The 17,624-nt window shown below is 49.8% G+C and overlaps 1 protein-coding gene across 1 annotated transcript in view; it reads right to left on the reverse strand.

Annotated features, from left to right (window-relative positions):
- RFC2 (replication factor C subunit 2) overlaps nucleotides 1–17,624 on the reverse strand; it is a 56,812-nt gene that overhangs the window by 3,393 nt on the left and 35,795 nt on the right. Inside the window, exons 5-8 of the mRNA XM_075334235.1 lie at nucleotides 15,488–15,589; nucleotides 13,959–14,059; nucleotides 13,710–13,867; nucleotides 361–426 (exon numbers count right to left, since the gene is read on the reverse strand). Of these exons, the coding sequence (XP_075190350.1) occupies nucleotides 361–426; nucleotides 13,710–13,867; nucleotides 13,959–14,059; nucleotides 15,488–15,589 (427 nt within the window). The remainder of the gene's footprint in view (nucleotides 1–360; nucleotides 427–13,709; nucleotides 13,868–13,958; nucleotides 14,060–15,487; nucleotides 15,590–17,624) is intronic.

Raw genomic sequence — 17,624 nt, forward strand, 5'->3', positions numbered from 1 at the left:
TGCCGGCAAGTGACAGCGCTCAGCTGATCACCCGGCGGCCGGCTGCAGGGAGCGATCAGCTGATCACCCGGCGGCCGGCTGCAGAAAGCGATCAGCTGATCGTTCAGAATAGTCTGCCGCCGGTAAAACAGTAAAAAAAAAAAAAACGGATTCCGTTGTTTTGCAGCATCAGTTGCATCACTATATGCAACACATCTGTTGCATCCGCCACACAGCGCAATGCAACGGATACCGTTCAACGCAAGTGTGAAACTAGCCTAAGTATCCAGAATAAAAAAAAATTGTTAAATACGTTTTTACCTTCTAAAAAGGAGAAAGCAAATTATCTAATAGCACTCACAATCACTAGAAAGTACCTGCCTTAAATACATTTGTACTGTTTACAACTTCAAATCCTGCGTGTGTGGACTGCACGTTATTCAAGGCCTAAAAAAAAAAAAAAAAAAAAAGAAGGAGGAAAAAAAAACAAATTGGAACACTAAATATATGAACAGTCAAACAAAATAAATCATGGCGGTGTGACATCATCTAGGGCCCTCTAAAAAGGGGTCTCATCTGATAATACAAGTATGTTAGTAAGTTCAAGATTTTCACAACAGTCAGGTGAAGTCCAGGAACAGCATAAAAAAGAGAATTTTGTTTACTTACCGTAAATTCTTTTTCTTATAGTTCCGTAATGGGAGACCCAGACCATGGGTGTATAGCTTCTGCCTCCGGAGGACACACAAAGTACTACACTAAAAAGTGTAGCTCCTCCCTCCTAGCATATACACCCCCTGGATAACCAAATATAGCCAGTTTAGTGCAAAAGCTGAAGGAGGACAGCCACCCACAAGTAGAGATAGAGCAAAAAAACGGAACAACCGGAGCCTCTGTCTACAACAACAGCCGGTGAAAACACACGGAACAAGAAAACTGCCAACAGGCAACAGGGAGGGTGCTGGGTCTCCCATTACGGAACTATAAGAAAAATAATTTACGGTAAGTAAACAAAATTCTCTTTTTCTTCATCGTTCCTTATGGGAGACCCAGACCATGGGACGTCTCAAAGCAGTCCATGGGTGGGAAATAAACAGAAAACTGAGAAGTAGGCAAAACCTAACTTCACAAATGGGCGACAGCAGCCTGAAGGATGCATCTGCCCAAGCTCACATCTGCCGAAGCATGAGCATGCACTTGGTAGTGCTTCGAAAAGGTATGCAGACTAGACCAAGTGGCAGCCTGACAGACCTGCTGAGCCGTAGCCTGGTGCCGGAAAGCCCAAGAGGCACCGACAGCTCTGGTCGAGTGTGCCTTGATCCCCGGCGGGGGAGGCACCTGAGAACACTGGTAGGCATCGGAAATGGCCGACCTAATCCAACGAGCTAGGGTTGGCTTAGAAGCCGAAAGGCCCTTGCGCCGACCTGAGGTCAGCACAAAAAGAGAGGTGCACCGCCTAAGAGCAGCGGTGCGAGACACATAGATCCGGAGCGCCCGCACCAGATCCAGAGTATGCAACGCTTTTTCAAAGCGATGAACAGGAGCCGGACAAAAGGAAGGCAGGGAAATATCCTGGTTAAGGTGGAAAGGAGATACCACCTTAGGAAGAAAGTCCGGAGTCGGACGGAGAACCACCTTGTCCTGATGAAAAACCAAAAAAGGTGACTCCGAAGAGAGAGCAGCCAAATCAGAGACTCTCCTGAGGGAGGTTATGGCCACTAGAAAGACCACTTTCTGTGAAAGACGAGACAAAGAAACCTCCCTAAGTGGCTCAAAAGGGGGTTTCTGCAAGGCCGTGAGGACCAGATTAAGGTCCCAGGGATCCAAAGGCCGCCGGTAAGGCGGAATGATGTGAGATGCGCCCTGCATGAAGGTGCGCACCTGAGCCAGTTGGGCGATACGCCGCTGGAACAATACTGACAGAGCCGAGACCTGACCCTTGAGGGAAGGGAGGGATAGTCCTAGCTGCAGACCGGACTGTAAAAAGGACAGAAGGGTCGGCAGGGAAAAAGGCCAAGGAGCATGGCCGGAAGAGCGACACCAGGACAGGAAGATTCTACAGGTCCTGTGATATATCTTGGCCGAGGATGACTTCCGAGCCCGAGTCATAGTGGAGATGACTTCAGGAGGGATACCAGAAGTCGTCAGGATCCAGGACTCAAGAGCCACGCCGTCAATCTGAGAGCCGCAGAATTCTGGCAGAAAAACGGACCTTGTGAGAGAAGGTCTGGACGGTCCAGAAGATGCCACGGCACCTCTACGGACAGGTGGAGCAGGTCTGGATACCAAGCTCACCTGGGCCAGTCTGGAGCAATGAGGATGACCCGACGGCCCTCCATTCTGATCTTGCGCAGGACTCTGGGCAAGAGAGCTAGAGGGGGAAACACGTAAGACAGACGAAATTGGGACCAATCCTGAACCAGCGCGTCCGCTGCAAAGGCCTGAGGATCGTGGGAGCGAGCCACGTAAACCGGAACCTTGTTGTTGTGCCGGGATGCCATTAGATCCACTTCCGGAGTGCCCCACTTGCGGCAGATTGTCCGAAACACTGCCGGATGCAGAGCCCACTCGCCGCTGTCCACGGTCTGACGGCTGAGATAATCTGCCTCCCAGTTTTCCACGCCTGGGATGTGGACTGCGGATATGGTGGACTTGGAGTCCTCCGTCCACTGAAGGATGCGTTGAACCTCCAACATTGCCAGGCGGCTGCGTGTCCCGCCCTGGTGATTGATGTAGGCAACCGCTGTCGCGTTGTCTGACTGGACTCGAATGTGCTTGCACGCCAACAGATGGTGAAAGGCTAAGAGAGCTAGAAGCACAGCTCTGATTTCCAGCACATTGATCGAGAGGGCTGATTCGGACTGAGTCCAAGTGCCCTGCGCTCTGTGGTGGAGATATACTGCTCCCCAGCCGATTAGACTGGCATCCATGGTGAGGATCATCCAGGACGGGGCCAGGAAGGAACGTCCCTGAGACAGAGAGAGGGGCCGAAGCCACCACTGAAGAGAGCTCCTGGTCTGTGGCGACAGAGCCACCAACCTGTGCAAGGAGTAAGTCAGCTTGTCCCAACAGCGGAGAATGTCGAGCTGAAGGGGACCCAGATGGAACTGGGCAAAGGGAACTGCTTCCATTGACGCCACCATCTGACCCAGCACCTGCATTAGGTGCCTGATGGAGTGACGGCGAGACCTCAGTAAAGAGCGCACCGCCAGATGGAGGGACTGCTGTTTGACTAAGGGCAGCTTTACAAGTGCCGGCAAAGTCTCGAACTGCATCCCTAGGTACGTGAGACTCTGGGTCGGAGTCAGAGTGGACTTGGGTAGATTGACAAGCCACCCGTACTGGACTAGAGTGGCGAGAGTAAGCGAGACACTCCGCTGACAGTCTGCGCTGGATGAAGCCTTGACTAGAAGGTCGTCCAGGTAAGGAATCACTGCCAACCCCTGGAGGTGCAAAACCGCAACCACTGCTGCCATGACCTTGGTGAATACTCGAGGGGCCGTGGCTAACCCGAAGGGGAGAGCCACGAATTGGAAATGTTCCCCTCTGATTGCAAAACGTAGCCAACGCTGGTGTGAAACTGCAATTGGCACATGCAGATAGGCATCTCTGATGTCGATGGATGCTAGGAAATCTCCTTGGGTCATTGAGGCAATGACTGATCGCAGAGACTCCATGCGAAAATGCCGCACCTGAACATGCTTGTTGAGAAGCTTGAGATCCAGGATGGGCCGGAAGGAACTGTCCTTTTTGGGGACTAGGAAGAGGTTTGAGTAGAAACCTCTGAACCGTTCCCGGGCGGGAACCGGTACAATTACTCCATTGGCCTGCAAGGATGCCACGGCCTGCGAGAAGGCGGCGGCCTTGGAGCAGGGGGGAGTGGACAGAAAAAATCTGTTTGGCAGGCTGGAAGAGAATTCTATCCTGTAGCCGTGGGAGATGATATCCCGCACCCACTGATCGGAGACGTGTTGAAACCACACGTCGCCAAAGTGGGAGAGCCTGCCACCGACCAAGGACGTTGCTGGCGCGGCCAGATAGTCAAGAAGAGGCTGCCTTAGTGGCAGCGGCTCCTGCGGACTTCTGAGGATGCGGCTTCGTGCGCCAGCTGGGTTTTCGGTCCTTGGCTGAGTTAGTGGACGAGTCTGAGGGCTTAGAGGATGACCAGTTAGAGGAACGAAAGGAACGAAACCTCGACTGGTTCCTGCCCTGGACAGGTTTCCTGGTTTTAGTTTGTGGCAAGGAAGTACTCTTCCCGCCAGTAGCTTCCTTAATGATTTCATCCAGTTGTTCGCCGAACAGCCGGGACCCAGCAAATGGGAGCCCAGCAAGGTACTTCTTGGAAGAAGCATCTGCTTTCCACTCTCGCAGCCACAAGATCCTGCGTATAGCGAGGGAATTAGCCGAAGCCACCGCCGTGCGGTGAGAAGCCTCCAGAATGGCAGACATGGCATAGGATGAAAAGGCTGAAGCCTGGGAAGTTAAGGCAACCATTTTGGGCATAGAGTCCCTGGTGAGGGAATGCATCTCCTCCAGAGAGGCAGAGACGGCTTTAAGAGGCCATACTGCTGCAAAAGACGGGGAGAACGAGGCCCCTGCCGCTTCATATACAGATTTGGCCAGAAGGTCAACCTGGCGGTCAGTGGAATCCTTAAGTGAGGTGCCATCAGCCACAGATACAACTGTCCGGGCTGAGATTCTAGACACCGGAGGGTCTACCTTCGGTGAATGAGCCCACTCCTTGACCACCTCTGGTGGAAAGGGAAAACTGTCATCAGAACTATGCTTTGGGAAGCGTTTGTCAGGACAGGCCCTGGGCTTGGTCACAGTGTCCTGAAAACTGGAGTGGTTAAAGAACACACTCCTTGCTCTCTTAGGTGATGTAAACTGGTGCTTTTCTACCAGAGAGGGTTGTTCCTCCGATACTGGTGGATTGAGGTCCAGTACAGAATTAATGGACGCAATCAAATTACTAACATCTGCATCACCTTCGGTCAGATCAATGGGGCACATGGAGGTAGCGTCCGAGCCCACAGTAAAGGCATCCTCCTCGTCCTGTGATTCAGCTCGTGAATCAGAGCCGCGGGACGAGGAAGGAGAGGAGCCCCTGCGTCTCCGTTTAGGAGGACGGGGTCTGAGCTCTGTGAGCTCTGCTGAGCGAGCCGTAGCAGCAGAGGCGCCCTGAGAAGGGGGCTGATGCATGCTCAGCAGAGTCCGGGACAACTGTCCCATGGAGTTGGCAAAGGACTGGGAGATAGACTTAGAGAAGGATTCTACTCAAGCCGGGGGTTCAGCCACCGGAGCCGAAGCAGCCGGAGGGACCACTGGGAGTGAGACTCCAGGCTGAGGCACCACCATGTTAGAGCAGGCATCACAATGTGGATATGTGCTCGGTTCAGGCAGTACGAGCTTACATGCAGTGCATATAGAGTACAGCCTTGCAGCCTTGCTCCTTGTGAGACATGCTGCCCCCAGAGAGTATATAACTAGGTCCACAACCGGAGGTTGTGGCTTACCCGACCGTTTGTGTGCCCTCCAGATCCCACAGACCGGACCCCCAGAGAGATGCTGCAGGCAGCTCCAATCAGTGTGAGAACGCTGATAAAATGGCGCCGGAGCGAGGAGAGGGGGCGGGGCCTATCTCAAAGAGCTGGATCCGGAGGGCAAAAGGAGGTATACAGGGGAGGGAATCTTTCCTCAGAGAGGAGTGTCCCTTCCCTGTGCTGAACAGCCGCTGGGCGGAGCCGCACTGTCCCTCTGCATGATTGGCATGCAGGGGCAGTGAAAACGAAAGTAGGCCTCAAACGAAGCCGGGGCCTAAATTTAACAATGCGGCCGGCGCGCAGGCACTATCGGCGCGGTTCTCCGGTGAAAACCAGAGAACCGGCCGGAAAGTCAGCATAGTTACACAGCACACTCTCCCCAACAATAAAGTACAAGGGACCCCCTGATAACCACGTCTCAGATACTTAGCTTGTGAGACGCAGGGCCAGGTCCCTGAGGGATGAGTGCTCCGTCCGGCAGGATCCAAAAGGGGCTGCGGATGGAGACCGGTCTCCTGCAAGGCAGTGAGAACCGTGCTGGCTCCCACGTCAAGCCAGAGCCCGAGGGGATGGTGAAGGAGCGCGGCATGAAGGGCTCCAGCCCTGAAATCAACCTTAACGGGACCGCCGACACAGTGGGGTGAGAAGGGACATGCCGGGAGTCCAGGCTTGGACCCGCTTTTCTTCAAAAACTTTCCAAAAATCAAAATCAGATGAGAATGCATGTGTGGATGTGTGCCTCCTGAACACAAAGCATTGAACTGGGTATATTTGGTTATCAAGGGGGTGTATATGCTAGGAGGGAGGAGCTACACTTTTTAGTGTAGTACTTTGTGTGTCCTCCGGAGGCAGAAGCTATACACCCATGGTCTGGGTCTCCCATAAGGAACGATGAAGAAAAAAAAAAAAAAGATCAATTCTAGTTCGGTGCTGCTTAGGGAAGAGCTGATGGAGAAAAAGTTGTAAGTCAGGTAGCTTACAGTCTATTACTGTAATACCTTCCATTGCACACCTTCCAATACTCTTCAGGTGGTACAATAGGACTTTCTTCGGTTATCATCCCTCTCACAAATCGAGGAGAATATGAAACCTCTGTTTTCACCTTGTGACTTGGTTTCTTGACATGTATCAGAATCCCAGATTTTTGGTTTATTTGGGAATAATGTGTGCACATAAACCGTAAGCTTTTAGTTTTAGTTGGTTATGTGCTTCTTCCCCACTCTGCTTAGCTCAAACTTTAAGACACAATTACATTTTATGCATTTCTTGACAAAAACTCTGATGCAAAAGTGCATGGAAGTACCCATCACATTAAACCTCTGAATGGCATTTTCACAATGTTATTTTATATGGACACTTGTTATTATTCATTTACTCAAGTGTAAAGTTAAGCAAGCAGTCGTCTTTAAGAGAAATGAAGGGAATTTTGTTTACTTACCGTAAATTCCTTTTCTTCTAGCTCTAATTGGGAGACCCAGACAATTGGGGTGTATAGGCTATGCTTCCGGAGGCCGCACAAAGTATTACACTCAAAAGTGTTAAGCCCCTCCCCTTCTGCCTATACACCCCCCGTGCTCCCACGGGCTCCTCAGTTTTGGTGCAAAAGCAAGGAGGAGGAAAAAGAATTATAAACTGGTTTAAAGTAACTTCAATCCGAAGGAATATCGGAGAACTGAAACCATTCAACATGAACAACATGTGTACACAAAAAAACAGGGGCGGGTGCTGGGTCTCCCAATTAGAGCTAGAAGAAAAGGAATTTACGGTAAGTAAACAAAATTCCCTTCTTCTTTGTCGCTCTATTGGGAGACCCAGACAATTGGGACGTCCAAAAGCAGTCCCTGGGTGGGTAAAATAATACCTCGTAAGAGAGCCGTAAAACGGCCCTTTCCTACAGGTGGGCAACCGCCGCCTGAAGGACTCTTCTATCTAGGCTGGCATCCGCCGAAGCATAGGTATGCACCTGATAGTGTTTCGTGAAAGTGTGCAGGCTCGACCAGGTAGCCGCCTGACACACCTGCTGAGCCGCAGCCTGGTGCCTCAAAGCCCAGGACGCGCCCACGGCTCTGGTAGAATGGGCCCTCAGCCCTGATGGAACCGGAAGCCCAGCCGAACGGTAAGCTTCGATAATTGGCTCCTTGATCCACCGAGCCAGGGTTGATTTGGAAACCTGTGACCCTTTACGCTGGCCAGCGACAAGGACAAAGAGTGCATCCGAGCGGCGCAAGGGCGCCGTACGAGAAATGTAGAGTCTGAGTGCTCTCACCAAATCTAACAAGTGCAAATCCTTTTCACATTGGTGAACTGGATGAGGATAAAAAGAAGGAGATATCCTGATTGAGATGAAAGGAGGATACCACCTTTGGGAGAAAATCCGGAACCGGACGTAGAACCACCTTGTCCTGGTGAAACACCAGGAAAGGGGCTTTGCACGACAATGCTGCTAGCTCAGACACTCTCCGAAGAGAAGTGACTGCTACTAGAAAAAAACACTTTCTGCGAAAGTTGTGAGAGGGAAATATCTCTCATTGGCTCGAATGGTGGTTTCTGAAGAACCATCAGAACCCTGTTTAGATCCCAGGGTTCTAACAGCCTCTTGTAAGGTGGAACGATGTGACAAACCCCCTGCAGGAACGTGCGTACCTGTGGAAGCCTGGCTAGGCGCTTCTGGAAAAACACAGAGAGCGCTGAGACTTGTCCCTTAAGGGAGCCGAGCGACAAACCCTTTTCCAGTCCAGATTGAAAGAAGGACAGAAAAGTGGGCAAGGCAAAAGGCCAGGGAGAAAAAACCCTGAGCAGAGCACCACGACAGGAAAATTTTCCACGTCCTGTGGTAGATCTTGGCGGACGTTGGTTTCCTAGCCTGTCTCATAGTGGCAAAGACGTCTTGAGATAACCCTGAAGACGCTAGGGTCCAGGACTCAATGGCCACACAGTCAGGTTGAGGGCCGCAGAATTCAGATGGAAAAAACGTCCCTCGAGATAGCCAGTCTGTTTGGTCTGGTAGAGTCCACGGTCGGCCGACCGTGAGATGCCACAGATCCGGGTACCACGACCACCTTGGCCAGTCTGGAGCGACGAGGATGGCGCGGCGGCAGTCGGTCCTGATCTTGCGTAACACTCTGGGCAACAGTGCCAGCGGAGGAAACACATAAGGGAGCTGAAACTGCGACCAATCCTGAACTAAGGCGTCTGCCGCCAGAGCTCTGGGATCTTGAGACCGTGCCATGAACATTGGTACCTTGTTGTTGTGCCGGGACGCCCTGAGGTCGACGTCCGGCACCCCCCAGCCGCAACAGATCTCCTGAAACACGTCCGGGTGAAGGGACCATTCCCCTGCGTCCATGCCCTGGCAACTGAAATAATCTGCTTCCCAGTTTTCCACGCCTGGGATGTGAACTGCGGATATGGTGGATGCCGTGGCTTCCACCCACATCAAAATCCGCCGGACTTCCTGGAAGGCTTGCCGGCTGCGTGTGTCGCCTTGGTGGTTGAAGTATGCCACCGCTGTGGAATTGTCCGACTGAATTCGGATCTGCTTGCCCTCCAGCCACTGCTGGAACGCTTTCTGGGCAAGATACACTGCCCGTATGTCCAGAACGTTGAACTGAAGCGAGGACTCTTGCTGGGTCCACGTACCCTGAGCCCTGTGGTGGAGAAAAACCGCTCCCCACCCTGACAGACTCGCGTCTGTCGTGACTACTTCCCAGGATGGGGGTAGGAAGGATATCCCCTTCGATAATGAAGTGGGAAGGAGCCACCACCGAAGGGAAGCTTTGGTCGCCTGAGAGAGGGAGACGGTCCTGTCGAGGGACGTCGGTTTCCTGTCCCATTTGCGTAGGATGTCCCATTGAAGGGGACGCAGGTGAAACTGCGCGAAAGGGACTGCCTCCATTGCTGCCACCATCTTCCCCAGGAAGTGCATGAGGCGCCTCAAGGAGTGTGACTGGCCTTGAAGGAGAGATTGTACCCCTTTCTGTAGTGACTACTGCTTGATCAGCGGAAGCTTCACTATCGCTGAGAGGGTATGAAACTCCATGCCAAGATATGTCAGCGATTGGGCCGGTGTCAGATTTGACTTTGTAAAATTGATGATCCACCCGACACCCTGGAGAGTCTCCAGGGAAGCGTCGAGGCTGCGTTGGCATGCCTCTTGAGAGGGTGCCTTGATCAGTATCCAAGTACGGGATCACCGAGTGACCCTGAGAGTGGAGGACCGCTACTACAGTAGCCATAACCTTGGTAAAAACCCGTGGGGCTATTGCCAGGCCGAACGGCAGTGCCACGAACTGCAGGTGTTCATTTCCTATGGCGAAGCGCAAGAAGCGCTGGTGCTCAGGAGCAATCGGTACGTGGAGATAAGCATCTTTGATATCGATCGACGCAAGGAAATCTCATTGGGACATTGAGGCGATGACGGAGCGGGGGGATTCCATCCTGAACCGTCTGGTTTTTACATGTTTGTTGAGCAGTTTCAGGTCCAGGACCGGGCAGAAAGACCCGTCCTCCTTTGGGACCACAAACAAGTTGGAGTAAAAACCGTGGCTCAGTTGCTGAAGAGGAACCGGGATCACCACTCCTTCTGTCTTCAGAGTGCGCAGCGCCTGCAGAAGAGCCTCGGCTCGCTAGTGAGGCGGGGATGACCTGAAGAATCGAGTCGGAGGACGAGAGGTGAACTCTATCTTGTAACCGTGAGACAGAATGTCTCTCACCCAGCGGTCTTTTATTTGTGGCAGCCAGGTGTCGCAAAAGCGGGAAAGCCTGCCACCGACCGAGGATCCTACTAGAGGAGGTCGAAAGTCATGAGGAAGCCGCTTTGTTAGCGGCGCCTCCGGTGGCCTTTTAAGGACGTGACTTAGACCGCCATGCATCAGAGTTCCTTTGTACTTTCTGAGACCTTTTGGACGAGGAGAATTGGGACCTGCCCGCGCCCTGAAAGGACCGAAACCTCGACTGCCCTCTCCTCCGTTGGAGTATGTCCTGTTTGGACTGGGGTAAGGATGTATCCTTTCCCTTGGATTGTTTGATGATTTCATCCAGACGCTCGCCAAACAGCCTGTCGCCAGAAATTGGCAAACTGGTTAAGCGCTTTTTGGAAGCAGAATCTGCCTTCCATTCCCGTAGCCACAAGGCCCTGCGGAGTACCACCGAATTGGCGGCCGCGACCGCCGTACGGCTCGCAGAGTCCAGGACAGCAATAATAGCGTAAGACGCAATTGCCGAGGTCTGGGTGGTAATGGATGCCACTTGTGGCGCGGCCGTGCATGTGGCTGCTTCAATTGGTGCTTGACCTGCTGAGATAGCTTGTAGCGCCCATACAGCTGCGAATGCTGGGGCAAAAGAAGCTCCGATAGCTTCATAGATGGATTTCAACCAGAGCTCCATCTGCCTGTCAGTGGCATCCTTGAGCGAGGCCCCCTCGTCCACTGCAAGAATGGATCTAGCCGCCAGTCTGGAGATTGGAGGATCCACTTTGGGACACTGAGTCCAACCTTTAACCACGTCAGGGGGAAAAAGATAACGTGTATCCTTAAGGCGCTTAGAAAAAACGCTTATCTGGACAAGCATGATGAGTCTGGACTGCCTCTCTGAAATCAGAGTGGTCTAGAAACATACTCGGTGTAAGAGAAGCTGACTCCTCCGCCGGAGGAGCTGAGGGAGAAATATCCAGCATTTGATCGATGGACGCAATAAGAACGTTCAGTATGGCGTCCCCGTCTGGAGTATTAAGATTGAGAGCGCCCTCAGGATCAGAATCCTGATCAGCTGTCTCCGCATTATCACCAGAGATTCCCCCCGCTGAGACCCTGAACCATATGATGTCGAGGGAAATTCTAAGCGAGCCCGCTTAGTCGGTCTGGGGCTGGGGTTTAAGTCAGAACCCTCAGCCTGGGATGTATGAGATACCCCGGGAGGACATTGTTGGTCCAACTGAGGGGGGCCAGGGAACAATGATTCAACAGAGTCCCTTTGCTGAGATACCGGCCTGGACTGCAAGGCTTCTAGTATCTTAGCCATAGTCTCAGAGAGTTTTGCAAACTCCGTCCCCGTCACTAGGACAGTGTCAACAGGTGGCTCCCCCTGGGCCCCTCTTAGCAGAGGCCCTGTCTAAAGAAGTGTCACCGGGGCCGAACATGCACACAATGAGGGTCAATGGAACCTGCCGGCAGCTGGGTCGTACAAGCGCCGCAGGCAGCATAATAAGCCTGTGTTTTTGGCACCCCTGCCTTTTGTGGGCGCCATGCTATTGTTTTCCCTGAGTAACACACTAGGGTATATAGCCAGAATGAACTGTGCTCATACAGTGTAAAATATATACTAAAAACAAATAATGTATCAGTACACTACAGCACCATGAGGCTAGCACCACAGGTGCTGCTTACCATCCGCCTAAAGCGGTTATGAGGCCACCAGAGACCGTGTCTGGGTCTCTCAGGGTTTGTCCCTCTCTGCAGCGTCGTAGGAGCTGACAGGAAATGGCTGCGGCGTCCTGACGAGAGGAGGGAGCCGTGGGCGTAGCCGAGGTGCTCACACTGTGCACAGTGAGGGGGGTGGAGTATGGAAATCATATTCCAGCCCTCAGTGCTGCTCTTCCGTGCAGCATCCCGCCCTTCCCCTGCCTGTCAGGGCTGAGGGCGGGAGAAAGGGAAACTAGGCCGCAAGCCAAGCCGGGGACTCGAGTATAAGCGTGGCCGCCGTAAAAGCGCGGCCAACGCCGAATTCCCCGGCGAACTACAAGTCCCAGCCGCACTGCAGTTTCCCATGGCAGCGGCGGTTAGCGCGGTAGCCCCTACATATAAAACACACTCAGCGACGCTGAGTGTGTAATGGCACAGTTTAACCCGGTCCCCCGGTGCACTAGCACACCCAGCAAAGCTGAGGTGTTGCCGTGCGCGGTCCCCACAGGGATACAGAGTACCTTCACGTAGCAGGGCCATGTCCCTGAACGGTACCCGGCTCCTATCCAGCAGTCTCCACAGGAGTTGTGGATGAAGCACGGTCTCAGTGCCTGGAGACCGATAGGATCCCACTTCACCCAGAGCCCTGAGGGGGATGGGGAAGGAAAACAGCATGTGGGCTCCAGCCTCCGTACCCGCAATGGATACCTCAACCTTAACAACACCGCCGACAAGAGTGGGGTGAGAAGGGAGCATGCTGGGGGCCCTATATGGGCCCACTTTTCTTCCAACCGACATAGTCAGCAGCTGCTGCTGACTAATCTGTGGAGCTGTGCTGTGCGTGTCTGCCTCCTTCGCACAAAGCAAAAAACTGAGGAGCCCGTGGGAGCACGGGGGGTGTATAGGCAGAAGGGGAGGGGCTTAACACTTTTGAGTGTAATACTTTGTGCGGCCTCCGGAGGCATAGCCTATACACCCCAATTGTCTGGGTCTCCCAATAGAGCGACAAAGAAAAACAATATAAAATTCAATTTAGTGTTGCCAGAGATTGTGCAACTCCTCTACATAGCTGGCTATGCTGCAGCTTTTGATATATAGCCAACAGCAAATTGTTCTAGGCTGCTATGAGCTTATCTTTTCTAACAGCTCCTTCCTTTAGCATTGGGCTGAATTCACACTGAATTGTTTTTTTTCTAATTTACATTGATAGGAGCTTAGGATCCACAAATCAAACTAGCGTACATCGTGTCTTTATGCAGACCATACAAGACAAACACGAACAAATCTACACGAAAAAAACTGATGTAAATGAACCCAAAAAAGTAGCAAAAGGCATCAATACAACACGTCAAAATGTAGATAAGGAGGAAAGCAAAGCACACAACACAAAAATATGTAATCAAGTTGAGGGAAGAGATTACACAAGAAAATATTAAAAAAAGAAAAAAAAAACAGTGCCAACACAAGGGAGAGTTGATCCCTCATGGACTATAGGAAAAAATTAGTACAGGAATAAAGCAGAGCTGACACATGCAAGTTAGTTAAAGCAGAAGCATAACTGACTCACATTCAGCATGTTTTGGACAGACGGACCTGGCCAAACGTATGACAGACTGGATGAGGATTTAAGTCTAAATCTTGTATCTTGAAATACACTTTATTTTTTTTTTTAACTCAAGGTAACCATTAAAATATGAAATAAAATTAATTTTCCCACGTCAAGCGTTCCATAGCCTGATAGAGCAACCCAGTCCGTTGTGAGCCATTTTCTCAGACCCCAATTTAGTACCTGTCTCATGTCCCCTTGTGCAGTAAATACAATGGCCTCAAGGCCATCATCTGTGCACTCAACATTTTCTTTTTCCACCACGGTCATCAACCGGGCAAGAACCTGTGCGTCCGTTAACTTTGTGTATCGGAGAACAGCACAACGAGACTGGATAGGCTCTGATGAAAAAAAGAGAGAAGAACATAAGTAGAAGAACAACTCAAATGAATCAGTAAACTTCCAACGTATGGAAAACTATTTTGAATCTACCTATAATTTTATCAGAGGCATTGCAGGCCAAGGCAAAACGTGTCGTTTTGGAGTAAATTTCCATGGTTCTTCTTAAAGCTTGCTGAGCTCCATCTGTCATGCTACATTAAATCAAGAAAAAAAAAAAATAAAGTATTTGAGCACAATTAGCAAGCAATGACATTCAGAGAGAAACAAAAATAAATGTGTGCGCGCGCGCATGTGTGTACGCATACGATTGCATGATCCCCTATCCAGTAGATCGGTGAGAAGTTGCCTAGACTGGAATACCCTTTTAAAAATACTTAAAAGGAAGGGTTTTTTATTTTTGTATTAATAATAGTGATGAAATCAAGTATTTTTAATACAAAATTAAAATCACTGTTTATTTAATTCTAATTTTACTGAAGGCACTGGGGGCTCCCATGTTGGAATTGGTGTGATAACGACAGTTACTCACCTTCTTTATGGCAGCCCCCTGGGCATGGACACTGATAGTCGGGCTCCGACCCCGTTTAGTAACATTAGAGTAGGCATCTGCTGTGACCTGGACGCACCACCTGGGCTGTCCAGATCACAGCAAAGAGAGATCAGCGCCATCATTGTGCAGCTCACAGCGTATGCTGTTTGCTCCACTTTTCCTGTCACTCGCCGGGATGTGTGAGTACGGGGCGCCTCCCCACCCCCCGCTGTTACAGTTTCCAATGACACCCCCTCCAGCCCCGCTCTCCCCCTGCCGACGTGCATGCAGAGCATGTGAGTACTGGCGCCCCTCCCCCCACCACCGCCTCTGCTACAGTCTCCAATGCTCCAATGACATCCCCTCCACTCTCCTTGCCGCAGACGCTGCGGGCATGCATGCAGAACAGTGCGTAGTTACCGGCGCCCCTCCCCCACTGCTATCGTCTCCAATAAAACTTCCCCCCCCCCCCGTGCCATGTATCTAATCTTCTCCTGTGTTATACTGCCAGCTGAGCTGTGTATCTAATCCTTTCCTGTGTGATACTTTCTGCTGAGCCGTGTATCTAATCCTCTCCTGTGCGCTACTGCCTGCTGAGCCGTGTATCTAATCCTGTCCTGTGTGATACCGTCAATTGAGCTGTGTATCTAATCCTATCCTGTGTGATACTCCTGCTGTCCTTGGTGACACTTTAGACATTTCTGGTCACCAGCAAAATGGCTACCAACACACTGTTCTACATCGATAGGTCTCTGCCTACGTGTGCGTATAGGCATCCCATCCACTTTGTGGGAACTATAAGGCGTTACATTTTCTGCGCAGTAAAGTAAAAAAAAAAAAAAAAAAAACAAAAAAAAACACCAAAATGTAATCGTGGTTTCTTAAACTGAATAGTAGTCCAATAGAGATAGAGATAAATTATGCCTACACACTATACAATCTCATACAGGAATGCTCCAAAAAATATCTTCTTACATGAAGACTGTGAGCCGTACACATCAATGAGCCCCAAGGGACCAAACGCATACTGCTAAACAAATAATCTAATGGGCAAAAAAAAAAAAAAAATGGGTATTGATAGTACACGCACCTGTCAGCCTCATCCAATATGATAATTTTATGCCGACCTTTTGGAAGTGTAACCTTTTGCTGTGCGAACATTTTAATTTTGTTTCTCACCACATCAATGCCTCTAAAGAAAGAAGAGAAAAAAAAAAAACAATTAAAAGTAATTTCTAGGGAAAATCTTGCTAGCAGCATTAGAAATTGTTAGCTATTATAGTGTAGTGTACAGTTGCAATGTAATATAACCCCTTCACACCATGACCATTTTCTATTTTTTTCATGCCCTCCTTCCAAGAGTCATAACTTTTATTGTTCCGTCAATCTAGGAATGAGGGCTTATTATTTATTTGTGGAACAAGTTGTAATTTTGAATTACAGAAATCATTCTGCCACATACTTTAAGTTGTAAAAAAATAAAAATATATATAACATAATTTTGCTTGTGCCCCCATTTTCCAAGAACCGTAAAGTTTTCATTTTTTTGGTATAAGGGGCTGTGTGAGGACTTTTTTGTTCCAAGCTGACTTTTTTTACTTTATGAATAGCTAAACTCATTTTCTCCTATGAACGTAGATCCCCCGGCTGACATCATAACACATTAAAAAAAAAACAAAAAAAAAAAAACAATTTGGCATTGCAGTGTCTGCAAATGTCTGATTTATGAAAATAAAAAAAAAAAATTCACCCATAGGGTAGATACTGTAAAGAAAAAAGAAGAATTTGGGTATGCACTGTAAAAATCTCTTTTTATGGGGCCTTAATTGGCGGAAACCATGAGTGCATGCTGTTGCCACTAGTAGGCCAACAATATGCAAAAATTAGTAAGCTCCTCTCCAGCAGTATATACCCACCAACTGGCAAAAAGCTAAAATCAGTTAGTGAGAAAGCAGTTGGACAAGCAACAGTAAGGTAAGACCATAGCATAAAAAACAACATCATTGAAAACAACCATACACAAGGGAGAGTATCGTGTCCTCTAGTGAATGCTCCGAGAAAGATTTTACGGTGAGTACCCAAAATCTTTTCTTTATCGCTTCATTGGGGCACACAGTAAACCTTGAGATGTCCTAAGGCAGTCCAAAAAGTGGGCAGAGCACAGAAACCCTCAGGTCTATACTCGGGCGACTGCAGTTTGCAGGACCCTTCTATCAAGGCTTGCATCTGTTGAATGGTAGCTGTGAACCCTGTATAACTTTGCAAAGGTATGAATGGAAGACCAGTTAGCAGCTTTGCAAAGTTGTGAGATGGAGGCCTTGTGACAGATGGCCAAGGAGGCCCCCACTGAGCAAGTGGAGGGAATTATGACCTTGAGTGGGAATGTTCTGTCTTGCATCAGATAAGCTTCAAGGATAGCACACTGGATCACAAACAAAGAATCCGCATGTCTGAAAGGTTCCATTCTAGAAAGGCAGACTTAGTGTTTTTTTATGAGTAGAGATGAACAAACCCATGGACGTTCGGTTTGGCGGGTTCAGCAAGACAAACAGAAAATTTATTTTGGGACCCAGACTTGACCTGAGCCGCAATGGAAGTCACTAATTGGGCAGTTCGGGTTTCCGCCCACATGCAGCCAGCCATAAACAGATCACTTCTAGGGGCGGGGTTTTTACATTTTTAGTTCATTTTTTTGGTGCACATGACATACAATAATGCGGTTTTTTACCCCCAGCGTGAGCCATTCCAGCACTGCAAGCGGCTCACACTTGGCAGAGCAAAGCGATGCTCGCGCGAGTTGTTTGCATACGTATGAGGTCGAGTTTGTTTAGTGACCTCTCCAGGGGATGAGAAGGAGATGGACAAAATGAAGGCAGTATGCTGTCTTCATTAAGGTGAAAAGAGGAAACCACCTTAATAAGAAAGGATGGAATTGGATGTAGGACCACCTTGTCCTGATGGAACACCAGGTAAGGAGAACAACAAGAAAGAGCAGCAACTTCAGACACTTGTCTGATAGAGGTGATTGCTACAAGATTGGAAACCTTCCAGAAAAGAAACTTCTTGTAGTGGTTCAAATGAAAATTCTATAGAACATCCAGAAGGTTGAGATGCCTGGGTTCTACTCAAGGTCGGTAAGGAGGAACAGAATAGGCAACTACTTGAAGTCTTGACCCGAGGTTGGGACGCCAGATGTTTCTGAAAAAGAAAGGAAAGCGCCAAAACTT

The sequence above is a fragment of the Anomaloglossus baeobatrachus genome, chromosome 2 (genome assembly GCF_048569485.1).
Source record: "Anomaloglossus baeobatrachus isolate aAnoBae1 chromosome 2, aAnoBae1.hap1, whole genome shotgun sequence".
Lineage (NCBI taxonomy): Eukaryota > Metazoa > Chordata > Amphibia > Anura > Aromobatidae > Anomaloglossus > Anomaloglossus baeobatrachus.